Below are 16,146 nucleotides of genomic sequence, written 5' to 3' on the forward strand. Positions count from 1 at the left end.
ATCCTTGTTAGCTCGAACACTATATGGAGCATGCTCCACTTAGAGTTATGGAGTGGAGCAGAAATCTGTGAAGTTGAAGCTATGCAAACATGGTCAACTACTCAATGGATATTGACATGATTCATTCGCATCCTTATGCCCGGGCCTTTTTCTAGTTACTTTTAAAAAACGTACTTTCTCTGTCACAAAAGAATATACGTGCTTGCACATAAATACTCCAAAGTTTGCTAATCCAGCCCGCTTCCATCACGACTTTGAACTAACGGACCCGGTCTAGCTCAATATCTGCAGCAGTGAAGCCCACTCGCCCAGCCCACAAGTACCAAGCACGTGCACGACTCGGAGGAAACAAAGCACACGCACACCAAACTACCAAACCAACAGAGCAACATCAATGCGCCTTCCGCCGCCATCAACCACCGCGGCCGCAGCCGCTGCCACCGTCGGGGCCGTACTCGCCGCAGTCGCCCTCCGCCGCTACCTGTCCGCTTCTCGCCACCGCGAACCCGCCCGCGTGCCCATGTCCGCGGCCGCCGGAGCCACCACGCTTGTGGTGTACGGCAAATCGGCGCAGGAGCAGGAGCTGCTGGCCTCCGCGGCCGGTTCCGTCGTCCTCGGTGAGGGCGATCCGTCCGGTGATGTCGCCATCGCGCTCGCCTACGAGAGCGCGGGCTTCGACGCCGCCGCGTACATGAGCGCGCTCCGGGCGCGCCGGTTCGGGAGGTGGATGCTCTGGACGCCCAGGATTGGTTCCACGCAGGATCTCATCACGCGGTGAGTGCCATGTCTGGTTTCGCGCCGGGGAGGGATTTGGGTTTTCGTTTTATCTTATTTTTACTTTGTTTGACTTGGCGTCAGCTCGTGTTCGCAGGAACTTTGCAAAGCTACCGGTGGGCGTTGTGTGCGTTGCCGACGTGCAGTTCAAAGGGAGAGGTGCGCGTGATTAGGGGCTGGCTTGTTGCTCTTAGTGTTTTAGTCCTGATGAATTTGCAACTTTGATTACAAAGCTCTCGAATTTTATTTCAGGCGAGATTGATGCTCTCTTATACTTATGATCTCATTGATAAAACTGATGAAACTATCTGCTGAATGCTGTGTAACCTTTAAGATTAAGTGCTTGAAAAATGCAGTCTGACTGAACACAAGTAGAATCTTACTGTAGTGTGACAACTCTTTATCAAAATAACTGTTTTAATTGATTCTACTTTTTTGTGGCAACACATTCTTAACCAGTTGGCTAAACCAGATCATACATAGCATTCCCTTTTTTCTTTCATCTTTCTAATCACATAATTTTAGTATGCACTAGGTGCTATTAAGAGATAACAAATTTAATCTTTGCTCACGTATCATGCAGGCCGTTCAAAGAATGTGTGGGAATCGCCACCAGGCTGTCTCATGTTCTCTTTCACATCACAGATGCAGGATGCACGGAAGTTGCCCCTTATGCAATATGTTGTCTGCCTTTCGATAACTGAAGCTATCAAGGAGCTGTGCCGTGCCAAGGTTAGGTTATAGTTCAGTGTTGTCATGTTTGCTGCTTATTGATTGCATTTTGAGTCCCCTGTTTCCTTTATGCTAACTACCTCAGTTGCCATTTCATTCTGCCTTTGTGATAAAACTCAGGGACTACCAGAACTTGATGTGAGAATAAAATGGCCTAATGATCTCTATCTGAAAGGATTAAAAGTTGGTGGCATTCTATGTACCTCATCTTATGAACCCAAAGTGTACAATATTTGTACTGGTAAAATGCATTTCCAATGTTGCCCATTCTAAGCATTTGATCTCTTTTTTTTTTTCTTTTGACAAGGATGGGATTCCTTTGATCTTAATCAGGTGTTGGTTTGAATGTTGACAATGAGAAGCCTACCACATGCTTGAATGCTGCACTTCAAGAGGCAAATCATACATCACCCATATTGAAACGAGAAGACATATTGGCATACTTCTTCAATAAATTTGAAAACCTTTTCGAGATCTTCATGAACCATGGTACTCGGATTCCATTTCCCCCCATTTTTGCAGTACATAACCACATGCTCATTAGAACCGTGGCTGTTGATGTGTATGCAGAGCTGGTTCCTTTACTGACAATGCATTAAATGATAATTTTGTTTTGCTGTAGAGACTTACTGTTTTCCTATAGCTGATTTAGATGCTGACAAAAAATGTTTTGAAGTTAACTACAATTTTTTTGAACTCTAGTCTACCCCTAAAAGGCTTTTGTTTGTTTGTTGTTTTTGTCTAGCCTACCCCAAATTTCTTGGGACTAAAAGGCTTTGTTGCTGTTGGTAGAATTGTGTACTTAACATCCTCAAATTTCTCTGCAGGATTTCAGGTTCTTGAGGAGCAATACTATAACTCATGGCTTCATAGGTATGGACTATTATGTCAATATACATGCTAATTGGACCTTATTATGACAATTTGCCCTGAGTTACATTTACTGCCACTTGAATTTTAAGTGTTCATTGTAAATATCTAAAGACGATGCTTGCAAGTTAATATGTTCTATCTTTGGTATGTGCCACTTTATGTGAAAGAAATTTGCACTTATTGTTTGTAGTGGCCAGAGAGTTGTCGTACATGATGCACATGAAAACAAGTCAGGCAGTGTCGTCACCATCCAGGTTAGCACAAAACAGAACTGTTATGGTTGAATTGATATTTCTGCTTACCTAATTATGGTGTTAATCGTTTCCAGGGGTTAACACCAACTGGGTACTTACATGCTATTGGTGAGGATAACAAAAGCTATGAGTTGCACCCAGATGGCAACAGGTATTGTCCATTGCTCCGTTTTTTCATCCATTAACTTTTTTTGTTCTATATATAATTACTCAGTATGTATACAATGTTTTTTATGTGTCTCATCTTATATATGTCCTCAACATGTAATCGATTGTTCTATCACTAACTATTCTTTGTCAGGAGTGACATTTGACATAGTACCATCTGTTTGCAGCTTTGATTTCTTCACTGGATTGGTGAGGAGGAAGATGGAAGCTTAGGGTATCAATACAATGGGATACATGGATAGATTCAACAGACTGTACAAATGAATGGAATGAGAACATGATTTAAGCATCAGCCCCCTCCATCTGTATTCAAACCTTGTGCTTGGAATAAATAGAAGGAATGCTCTTATCACAATCCTGAACGGCCGCTTTGAGACCTCAAACCTTAACAAGTGCCCCACCCTCGCAATTCCATTTGCGACAGCTCAGCATAAACAATTAAGAAGACAATCAACCGTGACTGAAGCCCAGGCATGAGTTCAGATCTCAGGTGAAGAAATCGCAGTGACTGAAGACCGTTTACTTGAATGATTCATATTTCATAGGAAGAATGCATGAAAATTATGAAGCACATCTGCTCCATTGATGGGCGGACAGCTTCTTCGGCAGTGTTTGGGGCTCATGTTTGCATCAGGTTCTGTATAACTGCAGTGTTTTTTCTATTAGTGAACTAAGTTGGAAATCTGCTGCAACTGCAAGATTTGTAGCGGTGATGTATGAGTTGGTAACTTGTATTTGCACAGATGCTTAACTGAAAGGACATGTTATATATTATCCATGCTGTCGTTGTTGGCTTGTGCAAGTCGTCTGGGTAACTGCATATGCATCATTGCGTGTGTTCCGTGGGCAAGACAGCCGTATACCGGGATTGATGACCCCACTGGTTGATTTGCACAATTATCACTTTATCAGCACACAAACATGCGCACACAGTTCGCCCTCTCTCGCTGCTCCCCTTCCTCTCCCGCACGAATCCGAATCAATAAGGTCAACTCCACTTGGCCTTAATGGAAGCTTGCTGCCGCCGAGAAGCTGGTCACCTGCAAGCTTTCGTGTTTGGTGGTAAACTGAATTCTGTATCCAGTATCCATTTCATCAAAATGATGAAACCAGTAAAAACTTGCTATTCAGTTGTGCTGTTGATATAAAAAAAACCGATCAAAATTAGTGACAAACTTAGCAAGGACACTATTTTCTTTGTTATAAGAGTGATCTGATTCTTTTACTTGACTAACATGATTTCCTTCAAGATGTTTAGGGTTTTTAGAGTGTTTGGACACAATAAAGTCTGGGTATTAATTAGATGTTTGTTTACCTCAGTGGCGAGCTTCTTGTTTCAATTCTGGAAAATGCCAGCCCTGATGATGCAGTTCTGAAATCAAATGCTGTAAATAAGGCTGTCGAGAGGGTTTATAATGGTGAACAGGTGAGCTAAAATGATGTTGTCCATATGATTAATAAACATTCTTTTTTTTACCTGAACTAACCTTGCATGCATAGACTGAAATATGTATCAGTCTGGTCATATGAACCTTTTTGCTTTCTTTATTTTTTTTACATTCACGTCCCGAAAAAACTGGTGGAACTCCACAAATTTAATCAATTCTCAACTAATAGGATGAACTCCGAATTTCTGTAAATATGAGTTACTCAAGGAGCTATGAAAATTATCACTAAGTGAAACAATAATGTCATTCTCGTACAAACTGAGCTGTTTGATTCATGCAACAGGTTGCACATACTATCACTTGCTAAGACTTACCAACAAATAGATGCCAGAGCAAAGGGCAGGTAAAACCTCACTCTTTAGTTATACGGACTGTAGCAGAACCTGTAGAAGTTATGATGGTAACTGAATATGGTTTGCAAGTACAAACTTAGGTTAGTACTTTAAAGCAATCCTCCGCCCTCACTCTGAATTCAAAGGAATTACGTTATGCTCGTAGACGTACAAATGAAACCATTTGTGAATCTGCTAATTCTCAAACTATTGTTAAAAAGATGCATTGGCAGGTGATGGCATTTTTTTTTTTTGTTATTGATCATCTTCCTAAGTTGCCTGTGGTTTCTTCTTGTTCTGAAGAAAATTACCCACATTCAAATTCACAGATTTGATGGTGTGGCCCCAGAACCACGGAAAGGGTAATAAGTGGGCATATAACAGGAAGCATCTGTGTTCCATTCCCTGAGGTTGGTATGATTCAAAGATTTAGTGTATTACATGATAATTGGATAACCACCAATTACTAAGAAATGATGATGTTTTATTTCATCCCAGATGTTCAATGGTGCACCAAGCCTTCTGTCTGCAGATGAGCTGCGGCAGAAGTTTCAGCAAGCAGGCAGGTCTCCATTCTGTTGCAACTTGCAACTCATTTTAATAATCAGAAACAAGTAATTTGTTGTGTTCTTGGCAAGAACGAAAGCAAGAATTTTTCCAAAGTACAAATACGAGAAGCAGAGGAAGAAGAAGAATACTGATAATTTAACATTTCAGATCTTTGAGAAATTGAGTATTTCTCACAGATATATTATACATGTACATAAATTCTGAAAAGTTTGCCAAGCAATAACAATATGGTGTGTTTGGTGTTTCTTCAGGAATTTCCCTAGACAAACCCATTGATGTCACTTGCGGATCTGGCATGACTGCCTAAATTATGATGGATCTTGGACAGAATGGGAAGCACAATTAGATTCCAATTACCCAAGTTACCGCTCCTTCTTGTTAAACTCACCAGTCACCAGCTCTGAAAAAATTAATGCAGTTTGAGAATCTTGGACCATTCAGTTTAGATTGTCAGCAAGATAACATTATGCTGTAACAAGCTTTGCACTAAATAACAGCGAATATTGTATGGACCAGAAATTTGCTATATGTTTTATGTTGTCCTGACACAAAAAGAGATGAAAGGGAACATGTAAAACGAAAAAAAGTGCCCCCTTGCCATTTCCCACGAGCCGTGACCCTATTGTCAGCATCAAACTTATGGTTGACATGTACTGACTAGTAACGTTGATATTCAAGGAACATGTGCTTGACAACAACACTAACCATCTGAACTGATTTTATTCACCATGGTAAACATTGTATTTACCATACAAATTATTACCATCATTGACATATTGTGTCTAAATCAGGCAAATTCTTGTTTATTGCATCATACTGGCAACATATGACGGTGGATGTATGAGAGTTTCAACTCTCATACCATATTTCTTTTGTAAACTTGAGATCTAATGATGAAGTTGTTTTCTTATGAATTTTCAATGAACAATTGATACAATAAGTCAAAAACTGTCTTCTGATCAGAAAAGAAACAATCTGCTCACTCTCCAGTACACGTGTTGTAAATTGTAATCAAAAGGCATTGTCTGCCAAGACTTCTAAGAACATATAGTACAGTTAGTGTTACCTTTTTCTCCCATTATACACTTCAAAAAACAATTGCAATTTTATCCTTGACTCATCTGGGAAGAAATTTACACTCATCATGGTGCATGAAGCTAGGAATTGGTATGAGCTTCCACATGTCATGGCTCAACACACCTTTTGCAGAATATGATGAAATAAACTAATCAATCCAGCTTGAAGTTGTCTTTGCACCAATCTGCAATGTACATTTCCTTCAGTTCACACTTTCCTCCCAAACGTTCAGACCATGCCTAATTTGCAGTAACGCTTGAAGCTAAAACAACAGTGAAACCTGAGGCTCCCAACACCAGATTGAGCCTGCTGGATTCAACTAATATTGGTTTAAGGTTTCAGTGAAGATGGTAGCAGGCTAGCAGCAGCACCAGATTTCAAATCATCCAGCACAGGTTTCATCTATGTGCACTTCTGTCATCCCAGAAGTGTCCCCATTATCACTGAACATTGTGCGTTCTCCAACATCCGTTCCAAGATCATCAGCTACCATAAAGGCACGAGAACCATCCTTGTGATTCACCCAGCTGTATCCGCGGCCTTTCACAACACCGCGACTACTCATCAGCGCCCTAACAGCTGAGGCATCACCATGTCTACCCAAAGTAGCATATATGTTTGATAGAAGCACATAAGGTGATGGATTTTTTGGATCAAGGCGGAATAGATGCTTGGCAGAAAATTCCCCCAACTCAGCATTGTGATGTACAACACATGCAGCTAGTAGAACTTCCCACAGTATAGGATCATCCTTGTATGGCATTTTACCTATCACTGCCTCAACTTCAGCAAAACGAGCAGCCCGCGCCAGTGCATCTATCAGGCAAGTGTAATGCTCAACTAATGGTGTAATCCCATAATTGCTCTCCATGGAATTAAAGAATGTAACTGCTTCATCAACGAGCCCAGAGTGACTGCATCCTGTCAGTACAGCAATGAAAGTCACACTGTCAGGCTTCTGTTTTGTGGTTAGCATGTACTCAAACAATTCCACAGCTTTCTCTCCAAAACCATTCTGGGCATATCCATGGATCATCTCATTCCATGCCACTAAGTTCTTCACAATCATGCAGTTAAAGAAAAGGCGTGCATCATCCATGTTGCCAGATTTAGCATACATGTCGATCAGGGAACAGCCAACGTATACATTCTGATCATAACCATCCTTCAGAACCTGTGCATGCATCTGCCTACCTTGAGGTATGGATGACAATCTAGCACACAAATTGATCATACTAGCATAAGAGGATTCTGTGGGGAACATCCCATTTTCCCTCATCTGCTTCAAGAAATCGAAGGCCTCTTCACTCAAAGAATGGATAGCCAAACCTGAGATCATGGAATTCCAGCATACCACATCTCTCTCGGTCATCATGTTGAAAATGATCAGTGCGATGCCAACCTGACCACACTTTGAATATATATCTATCAGACCACTCGCAACAAACATGTCATTATGAAGCAGTAGTCTTACTGAAGCAGAATGCACTTGCTTGCCCAGTTCGAAATTTCCTAATCTAGAACATGAACTGAGTATCACAGCTAAAGTTGTCCGGTCAGGCTGCACATTTTGATGTTGCATTCTCCTAAACAAGTCGATTGTTTCTTGATGCAGTTCCTCCTGGCCGTAGCCAGATAATAGGGTGTTCCATGTAGTCACACTTGGCTTTGGTATCTTGTCAAACATTGCACGAGCAGACGGAACATCCCTTGCCTTAATACAAGAAGCAAGCATGTTACTGTAGGTTACCTCATTGGGCTCAAAGCCTGACTCTTGCATAAACTCAAGAACTTCCATGGCCCTCTCATAGCATCCCAGCTGACCATACCCAGTTATAAGAATGTTCCAAGAAACAATACTAACACTGGACAACGACTCAAAGACTTTGATGGCCTCATCCATCTTCATGCCCTTCGCGTACAGATCAACCAACGAGTTACCCACGTGTTGGTCCGATCCAAAACCTTTTCTGACAACCAATGCATGGATGGACTGTGCGAGCTGGATTGCACGAGCGACATTGTAGTCACCAGCGCAGGCCTGCGCGCAGGCGCCGAGAACACTGGAGACCGCTACCGGATCAACACGAATCCCGGTCCTGCTCATCCGCGCGAACAACCTGAGGGCATCGTCGACGGCCCCGCCCTGCGCCAACCCGCCCATCATCGCCGTGAACGACACCTCGTTCGGGCTAGGCATCCCGTCGAACAGCCTGACCGCGTCGGCGACGCTCCCGCACTTTGTGTACATGCCGAGGAGCCCGTTCTCGACGAACTGGTGCCCGTCGAGCCCGACCTTGACGGCGAGCCCATGGCAGCGCCTCCCGTCGTCGAGCGCGGCCACGGCGCCGCACGCGCTGAGCACGCTGGCCAGCGTGAAGTTCGTCGGCGCGAGGCCCTCCTGCAGCATCCCCTGGTACATCTCTAGCGCCTCCCCCGGGGAGCCCGACCGCGCGACGGCGGCGATGACGGTATTCCAGGAGACGGCGTTCCGGTCGGGCATTCGGCCGAGCAGGTCCCGGGCGGCGGCGAGGTCCCCCGCGCGGCAGGCAGCTGAGATGGCGGCGTTGTAGGAGTAGACGTTGGGGTGGGGCAGCGCGCGGAAGGCGCGGAGCGCGTGGCATGGCAGGCCCGAGAGGGAGTAGAGCTCGACGAGGCGGTTGAGGAGGAAGGTATCTGCGGCGAGGCCGGCGGCGAGGACGCGCGCGTGCGCGGCCTTGGCGTTTGAGCGGCTGGGCTTGCGGCCACCGCTACGCTTGATGCAGGCCTGGAGCACGGCAGCGAGCTGGGCCGCTAGGTTGGCCATCGCGGCGAGAAACGAGAGGAGTGCATCTTTTATGAGAAAGTTGATTGGACCCTGTCTAGCATAGTTTCTGACTGTTAGAAAATCAGCTTATCCAATAGTCGGTGAAAAACACCTTCTGTTTATTGCTGGTTTTTCATTCATTCTTATGATATAACTCTACTTTTATCCTTGATTTTTAAAGATTATAAGTATATCTTTCAAAATGAATTGGTATATTTTCCATATTTCATTATCATCACTTACAGAGTTAACTCAACTCGCCAAGATATGTTTCTCTTATTTTCTCTTACTAGCTAAGTGTGACGACTGACGACATGCTTCTCTCTTATTTTCTCTATCCTAGGCAAATAACTTGTAGACAGTTGAACAGCCTTGTCCATTTATATCGTGTTTGGTTAGTGAAATGCTGCCATACAGAACAGTGGCGGACCCAGAAATTAACCAAGACCCGGGCCGAAACGACCGTAAACTCTAATAGTAGCATATAAATAAATTGTACGAAACAACGTTGTCATAGATATTAAAGATGACATACAAATTATAATGTAGCTCCTCCAAAATGTATCATGTCAACATCAACATCAGTGCTTCTTGCTCCAGAACCTTGACGAAAATCATGTTAAGAACGCGACTTGAAAGGTAATGTTGAATAAATTTAATAATATTAATAATTGGTACATACCACTAGTACGAGGTAGATTCACTCTGCGGGTTCTCATGCCTTGAAAATAATCCAATATCTTTGCATCCTCAATACTTGTAAATATATCCCTCTCAATATAACACATCATACGATGGTTAAGCCATTCGTCTCCTGTCTTATTCCGCAACTCAGTTTTAATGATATTCATAGATGAGAAAGATCTCTCCACAGATGCTGTTGCCACTGGTAAAATTAAAGCTAATTCAATGAGACGATATACAAATGGAAAGACAACATGCCTGTCACTCTGAACCATTCTCACAGCAAGATCACCTAGGTCATTGCAACTTAGAATATCTGGATCAGCTCTCATATCAATAATGAATATCTCAAGTTGGTCTTTCAATACTATGCAATCATATGTAGAGAAATCCGCATCATACAATTTAGCAAGCTCAATTAACTTATCTCCATCAAAATTGGCAAAAGAATTTCTTGGATCAAGGCAGGCAATGCATCTCAATAATTGGGTAGATCTTTCACCAAAACGGTTGTTGAACTCCACAATAAGTTGGTCAAGCACCACATTAAATATTTCATGTTTCAAGTGATGATGGTAAGTTATCAACTGACCTCCACGACCTCTTGAGCGACCTCTAGCAGTGGTTGTATCCAACATGTTTGGCACAATGATATTATATTGAATGCAAAATGATTTTGTATCCTCAAATAGATCTTCCCATCCATGTTGTCTAATTTCATCAATTTGTTGCAATGTGGCACCAATCAGTCCTATGGCACGAACGATATTTTGATCTTTCTTTTGCAAGCATTGGGATAAATCATTAGTCTTACCCAATAATTTGATAACAAAATGCATAATAAGCACAAACTCAAAAGTCTCCATTTGTTTTAGCAAACCAGATGCAGTAGTTCTTTGAGAACTAGGACCATCTTGACATATATTCTCTAATACCTCTAAGACTGCTTTCCACATATAATGAAGACGACACAATGTTTTGTGGTGTGATCCCCACCGAGTGTCCCCAGGCCTTGCAAGATTAGTTGCTTGGTTTTTCCCTCTTCCAGAAAAAATTTCACCCATTTCTAAACTATGCACAAGGTTGTCATGATGTTCTTGGGCCAACTGATCATGTCTCTTACAAGATGCATTGACAATGTTAACAATTAATGTGGTATAGGTAAAAAAATCCGTGATAGAAGGGCAACATTTGGCAACAGCAACAACCACTAATTGCAATTGATGGGCAAAACAATGTATATAAAATGCATAGGGATTTTCATCCAATACCCGTCGTTGTAGCCCATGGAATTCACCTCTCATATTTGATGCCCCATCATAGCCTTGCCCTCGTATTTTATGTATGGATAAACCATGACTGAGAAGCATAGAGTCCAAAGCTTCCTTTAGAGCTATTGAAGAAGTGTCTGGAACATGCTGAATTCCCAAAAATCTTTCGATGACATAGCCTTTGTTGTTCACATACCTATATCACAACACATAGAAGCCAATTAAATCACAAAACATGTACACTTATTGCTTAAATAAAATGCTAACCTCACAATAATAGCCATTTGCTCTTTTATAGAGGCATCACGAGACTCATCAATAAGAATGGAGAAATTTTTCTCCCCAATATCATATAAAATAGCTTTGGAGGTCTCTTTTGCACAAGCCTCACACAGTTGCTTTTGTATTTTTGGTGAAGTCAATAAATGGTTAGCAAGAGAATCACCAAGAAGGTTTTGAACAGCTTTACTCCTCTTTCTAAACCAATCAACAAATTCAAGAAAGTTTCCCTTATTGCAAGAGGTAGAAGACTCATCATGACCACGAAAGGCAAGAGCTTGCAACAAAAGAAATCTCACGATACTCAACATTATAGTGATTCGATTCAAATATTCTTCTTCATGCTTCTTAGAACCACTTGCCATTGCGTGTCCAACACTTTGCCTTTGATTTCTAAAATCCTCACAATGTTTCCTAGCTTTATTATGCAAGCTATCCACCTTCCCAACATGCTCAACAAAAGATTTTGTTGCATTCTTCCAATTACAAAAACCCTTGCTCGTGAATGCATCAATACCAAAATTTTCATGTCTTTGTTGTTTGAATAGATAACAGTAAAAACAGAAGGCAGCATCTTTGGTAACACTATACTCTAACCAATTATGGTTCTTGAACCATGAATCATGAAAACTTCTTTGTCGGTCTCCCATCTTTTTTTAGGATATATATGGGCAATTGGTTGACATGGACCCTGTAACAAATACTCTCTTCTAACAGCATCCCTAATGTTAACATCGTATTCATCAATTGGTTTTTTAAGCCCAGGATCAACAACTATATCGAATACCTGCCCAGAAGGTGGAATTTCTTGCTCTTGTTCATGTGAAGTTGGATTTAGTACTGCCTCAACAGTAGCCTCCTCGGTTGAAATTTCTTGGGCTTGATTGTTACTGGTTCCGGTTCCCACTGTTGGTTGAGAATTGAGGTTTGGTCTTGGCTGCACATTACACACGACGGGTGTTAGAGCTGGAGAGAAAAATGATTGCAATGTTCTAGGCCTCTTCTTCATTTTGACGGACGGACGAAGCGTGGCCGAGCGAGCTGACAAGGTGTTGACTGATTGGTGACTCGCAGACTCGCAGACTCGGTGATGGTGAGCTCTGAGCTGCAGTCGCGACGGCGCACGGCACGGGCCACGGCGCGTGGCCTGGCGGCTGGCGGGCAGGCGAGAGCCGACCGGCGAGGGGCGAGGCGAGCCGAGCCACACCCGCACGCCCACTGCCCACACGGCAGCGGCCAGCGGCTGGCGGGCGCCGGGCAACCGCCGACCGGGCGGGCAAGGTGCCAACTGCCAAGGTCGAAGCAGGGGCAGCCGGGCAGGAGCACTGGAGCAAGCGGCGCTCCTGGGAGGCTGGGACAGCCGGACAGGAGCAGGTGCAGCCGAGCGCGTCTGACCGAGCAGCTAGCAGCAGCGAGCAGGTGCGCTGGCGGCGGCGCCGTGCCGGCTGGCGCTTGGCGGGTTGGCTGCTAGCGCTAGGGTTCTGTTCTGCCGTTCTGGGCTGGGAGAGAATTTCGTTTTTTTGGGCCTGCGCGCCCCGGGCCGTGGCCCAGGTGGCCATGGGCGCCGGTCCGCCCCTGATACAGAATTATCTGATCCAAAACAGAACCTCCTCGAGCTGTGTTTGTATCATGGACTCACTTCGTTTGTCAACGTGTAGTACTAGGTAGTGATTCCGCAGGGGACGAGTTCATTCCAAAAAATGTCATACCGACCCATTCTGATTGAACCCATGTCGTGTGAACCAAATCCACAAACCAAATGCACCGTTAGGGTGTCCCCTCATACTTCATAATATACTAGTTAGTTGTTCATACTTCACTCTAACATGAGTTGAGTAGTTAGAGGCTAGTGTTATCTTTCTAGAGACCACGATTTGAATTCCGATAGGTGCACTTTTTGATATTTTATTTTGCTGGCGTGTGGAGAACGCTCGCTAAACGCGCGCGGGGAGAGAGACGATAGGTGAGTGTGAATGTAGAGCTAAGAACTAAAGTTTGACCACCATTTATACATAATTTTACCTTATTTTTATATAACCGTAGACGTGGACGTTGAAGTTGATGTTTGAATCATAGGTAAGATTAGAAAAAATATAGGAACTTTTTTTAACAAGGACGATCGTAGAAACTAGAAAAATCAGTTCACCCAAAACGAGACTAAAATATGTCGTGCTTTTCAACTTTTTAATAGAAAAAACAAATACAACGCCTAGAGTCAAACAGGAAGTAGTTTGTATGGGAAGAAAAAATTAATGACTTTGTGCACACTATGGAGAGAGAGATAAGCCGTGTAGCCGTTATGGTGTTCCGGACCTATTTGTTCCAGCTTTTTCTCTAACGAACTTTTCTAATAAACTAGTTGTGAGAATGATTTGAATACCGTAGGGATTAGAGATTGTTTAGAAGTAAAGTATTTTTCTAGGCCATAGTATTTTATATCATAAGGTGTTTGTTTGTATTTTTGAAAACTATATTTTGAAAATTATGATATTCTAAATACCATGGTATTTTTGGAGTATTAGAAACTTCACTCCAACCCAAAGTTTTCATGACAAAGGCTAGCTTTTGTCTAACACCATGGTTTACAATGTTGTATCCAAACAATATTTTTCAAAACCGTAGTATTTTTGGAGCTGACTAGAACTACCGTATTAACAAGACAATTGCAAAGTATAGTATTGTAAAACTATGGTTTTGAGAAACATTATACCCAAACAGGTTACATGCCAAGGAACATGAAGGGACCCTATGGTTTATAATCTAGAAAGTGACGTATTCATACAACCGCGACGACTCGGGCGATTTTATGTTCGCGTTAATTTTGGTCTGTTTTCACTAAAACGATTCGCACAAAAGCAAGCTGAAAAGCTAGTCGTTTGACAGTCTACGACAGCCAAAAGATAGAAATAAGCTCAAACAAACATCACCCATATCTCTTGCTCCACTATACATTGGTATCACATCTCACTACCGGAATCCGGGCCTTTGCCGAGTGCCGGACTCTTTGCCGAGTGTCTTTTGTCGGGCACTCGGCAAAGGAGGCTTTGCCGAGAGCCGCACTCGGCGAAGTCCTGCTCTCGGTAACGAGCTGGTTTACCGAGTGCAGGACACTCGGCACAGAAAAACTCTCGGCAAAGACAAACACTCGGCAAAGGTGATGCTCGGCAAAGGGTTGTTGATGAGGAGGATGATGAGGTGCAAAATGATAATGACTTAGTAATCCTTGAAGGCAATGACATTAGTGACGAACTTGCGTCTTCTGATGGTGTTGACTATGAAATGGTTGATAGTGATGATGAGAGTTATGATCCGGCTAATCCCGACACATATGAAGATTATTTTTAATCGATGTAATGCTATATGACTTTTTATTTCGCACCTGTTTTTAAATATATCTTTTTATATGTGCTTATTTGTTTACTCTTAATTGCAGGTTTTTAGACAAATATGGTGGGCGGTTGGCTGAGGAGGAGGAGCAGGACGGCGGACAAGGCAGAGCAGGACGAGGCACAGTAGGCGCCGCAGCAGGACGACGACGACCAGTAGCAGGACGACGACGAAGCTCAGCAGACCGCCTCAGGTTCTGGCGCCTCAGGTTCGAGGAGCATCTACCTGCGAGGTCTCGCGAGTCTGCCTCAGCGTCCCATACTTCGGGACAGGCGGCCTCTGATTCGGCCGTTTGGGGAGAGGCATGTAACTTTATGTTCTTCATTCTTGTTCAAAATCATAATATAAACTAATACTTTTTATTTATCACTTGGACAGGTCTTGGATGGTTGTGGATTATGCTGGAGGTCATCGTCGCCTCCCCAATGGCATCCTCGGCCTGCTGTGCAGGGAACACTTCCCTGGACTGGTTGAGTACGCTGGAGTGACGGGTCCAGCCTACACCTTTGACCACTACGCCGTCACCCCCGATGCAGTAGACCGGGACGGCCGGGAATTCAATAACAAGGCGGAGCGGGTGAAGCAAGAGCTGTGGGTAAGTCTTAGTATAATGTAAAATATGTCGCATTCGTTGCAAATTCTTGATGTATGGATACATCATTTTTGTATGCAGGATTTCTTCAGATGCGAGGCTGGATACGAGGATAGGGCGGATGTGGTGGCCACCACGAGCTGTAAGAAGCTCGTCGTGGACATGCACTATGAGGCCCGAATCCAGGCCATCGTCAGCTACCACGACTCCGTCCTTGGGGAGAGGGTGACCTAGCAGCAAGCCCGAACCATGTCGTTGACCAGGGACCAGTACCTGCAGGTAAAGTCATGCATGTTTGGTACCAGTACTCCATGCATGAATTTTATTTTATCTTCTGATATGCACTTAACGTGTTTACTTTGTAGATGATTCCACATTGGTGCGCCGCACATCCTCTATGCTGGGAGCAGATGGTGGATTGGTGGTGTTCGGCTGAGTGGGACGAGGCGCACAACGCTAGCCGGGAACGGCGTATGATGATGCAAGGTTCCTCCCACCACCAAGGCAGCCGGAGCCTGGGCCAATATGCAGAAGCATGGGTACGTCCTCTTTTTTATTTAGGTATATATCACTGGATTAGATATTATTTCTAACTATCTCGTTGGTTTTCTTGCAGTCGGCGTCACATGGTGGTCGGCCTTGCTCCACCTTCTCGCCCTATGCTATGGCCCATAAGGGCAAGGCGACGTCCGACGTCACCTACAACCCGGATGATGGGCCCGAGGCCTACACCAACCCCGCCGTCTACAGCCGCCTTCATGACTACACCGCCATGGCGCAGGAGGTCCATGGCCCAGACTATGATCCGAGCACCGAGCCGATTGTCCCTGATGTGCTCATGAGGGTCGGAGGAGGCAAGAGACATGGGCGGTACTGGATTGCCGACGGGGCAATCGACT

The 16,146-nt window shown here is 43.8% G+C and overlaps 2 protein-coding genes and 1 long non-coding RNA gene across 4 annotated transcripts; 2 read left to right on the forward strand and 1 right to left on the reverse strand.

The window, feature by feature from the left end:
* Window positions 1-239: 239 nt before the first annotated feature.
* LOC103626660 (biotin--protein ligase 2) lies at window positions 240-3,603 on the forward strand. The gene is made up of 9 exons (XM_008647054.3): window positions 240-774; window positions 872-933; window positions 1,358-1,506; window positions 1,627-1,747; window positions 1,840-1,995; window positions 2,334-2,379; window positions 2,570-2,633; window positions 2,708-2,784; window positions 2,969-3,603. Exons 1-9 carry the CDS (start codon window positions 395-397, stop codon window positions 3,012-3,014), a joined length of 1,101 nt encoding a protein of 366 aa, XP_008645276.1. The 5' UTR covers window positions 240-394; the 3' UTR covers window positions 3,015-3,603.
* Window positions 3,604-4,233: 630 nt separating this feature from the next.
* LOC103626661 (uncharacterized) lies at window positions 4,234-5,395 on the forward strand. The gene is made up of 3 exons (XR_002262316.1): window positions 4,234-4,592; window positions 4,911-4,991; window positions 5,080-5,395. It is a non-coding gene; the product is annotated as an uncharacterized lncRNA (long non-coding RNA).
* On the reverse strand, window positions 5,265-9,070 carry LOC100191397 (Pentatricopeptide repeat-containing protein). Of its 2 annotated transcripts, XM_008682739.3 has the most exons (2): window positions 6,218-9,070; window positions 5,265-5,551 (listed from the first exon to the last, which is right to left on the reverse strand). In XM_008682739.3, exon 1 carries the CDS (start codon window positions 9,032-9,034, stop codon window positions 6,611-6,613), a length of 2,424 nt encoding a protein of 807 aa, XP_008680961.1. In that variant the 5' UTR covers window positions 9,035-9,070; the 3' UTR covers window positions 5,265-5,551; window positions 6,218-6,610. The 2 variants fall into 2 exon arrangements, with proteins under 2 accessions (XP_008680961.1, NP_001130303.1); NM_001136831.1 differs by lacking the exon at window positions 5,265-5,551 and having other exon boundaries at window positions 6,240-9,030.
* Window positions 9,071-16,146: the final 7,076 nt, after the last annotated feature.

Source organism: Zea mays, chromosome 5 (assembly GCF_902167145.1).
Source record: "Zea mays cultivar B73 chromosome 5, Zm-B73-REFERENCE-NAM-5.0, whole genome shotgun sequence".
NCBI classification, from domain to species: Eukaryota; Viridiplantae; Streptophyta; class Magnoliopsida; order Poales; family Poaceae; genus Zea; species Zea mays.

What these genes read in the sequence shown, in the direction of transcription:
- LOC100191397 (XM_008682739.3), bottom strand. Translation starts at nt 9,034, where the DNA reads ATGGCCAACCTAGCGGCCCAGCTCGCTGCCGTGCTCCAGGCCTGCATC.
- LOC103626660 (XM_008647054.3), top strand. Translation starts at nt 395, where the DNA reads ATGCGCCTTCCGCCGCCATCAACCACCGCGGCCGCAGCCGCTGCCACC. An exon ending in ACGCAGGATCTCATCACGCG is followed by an intron (nt 775 to 871) that starts GTGAGTGCCATG and finishes TCGTGTTCGCAG; the next exon opens with GAACTTTGCAAAGCTACCGG. An exon ending in TTGCACCCAGATGGCAACAG is followed by an intron (nt 2,785 to 2,968) that starts GTATTGTCCATT and finishes ATCTGTTTGCAG; the next exon opens with CTTTGATTTCTTCACTGGAT.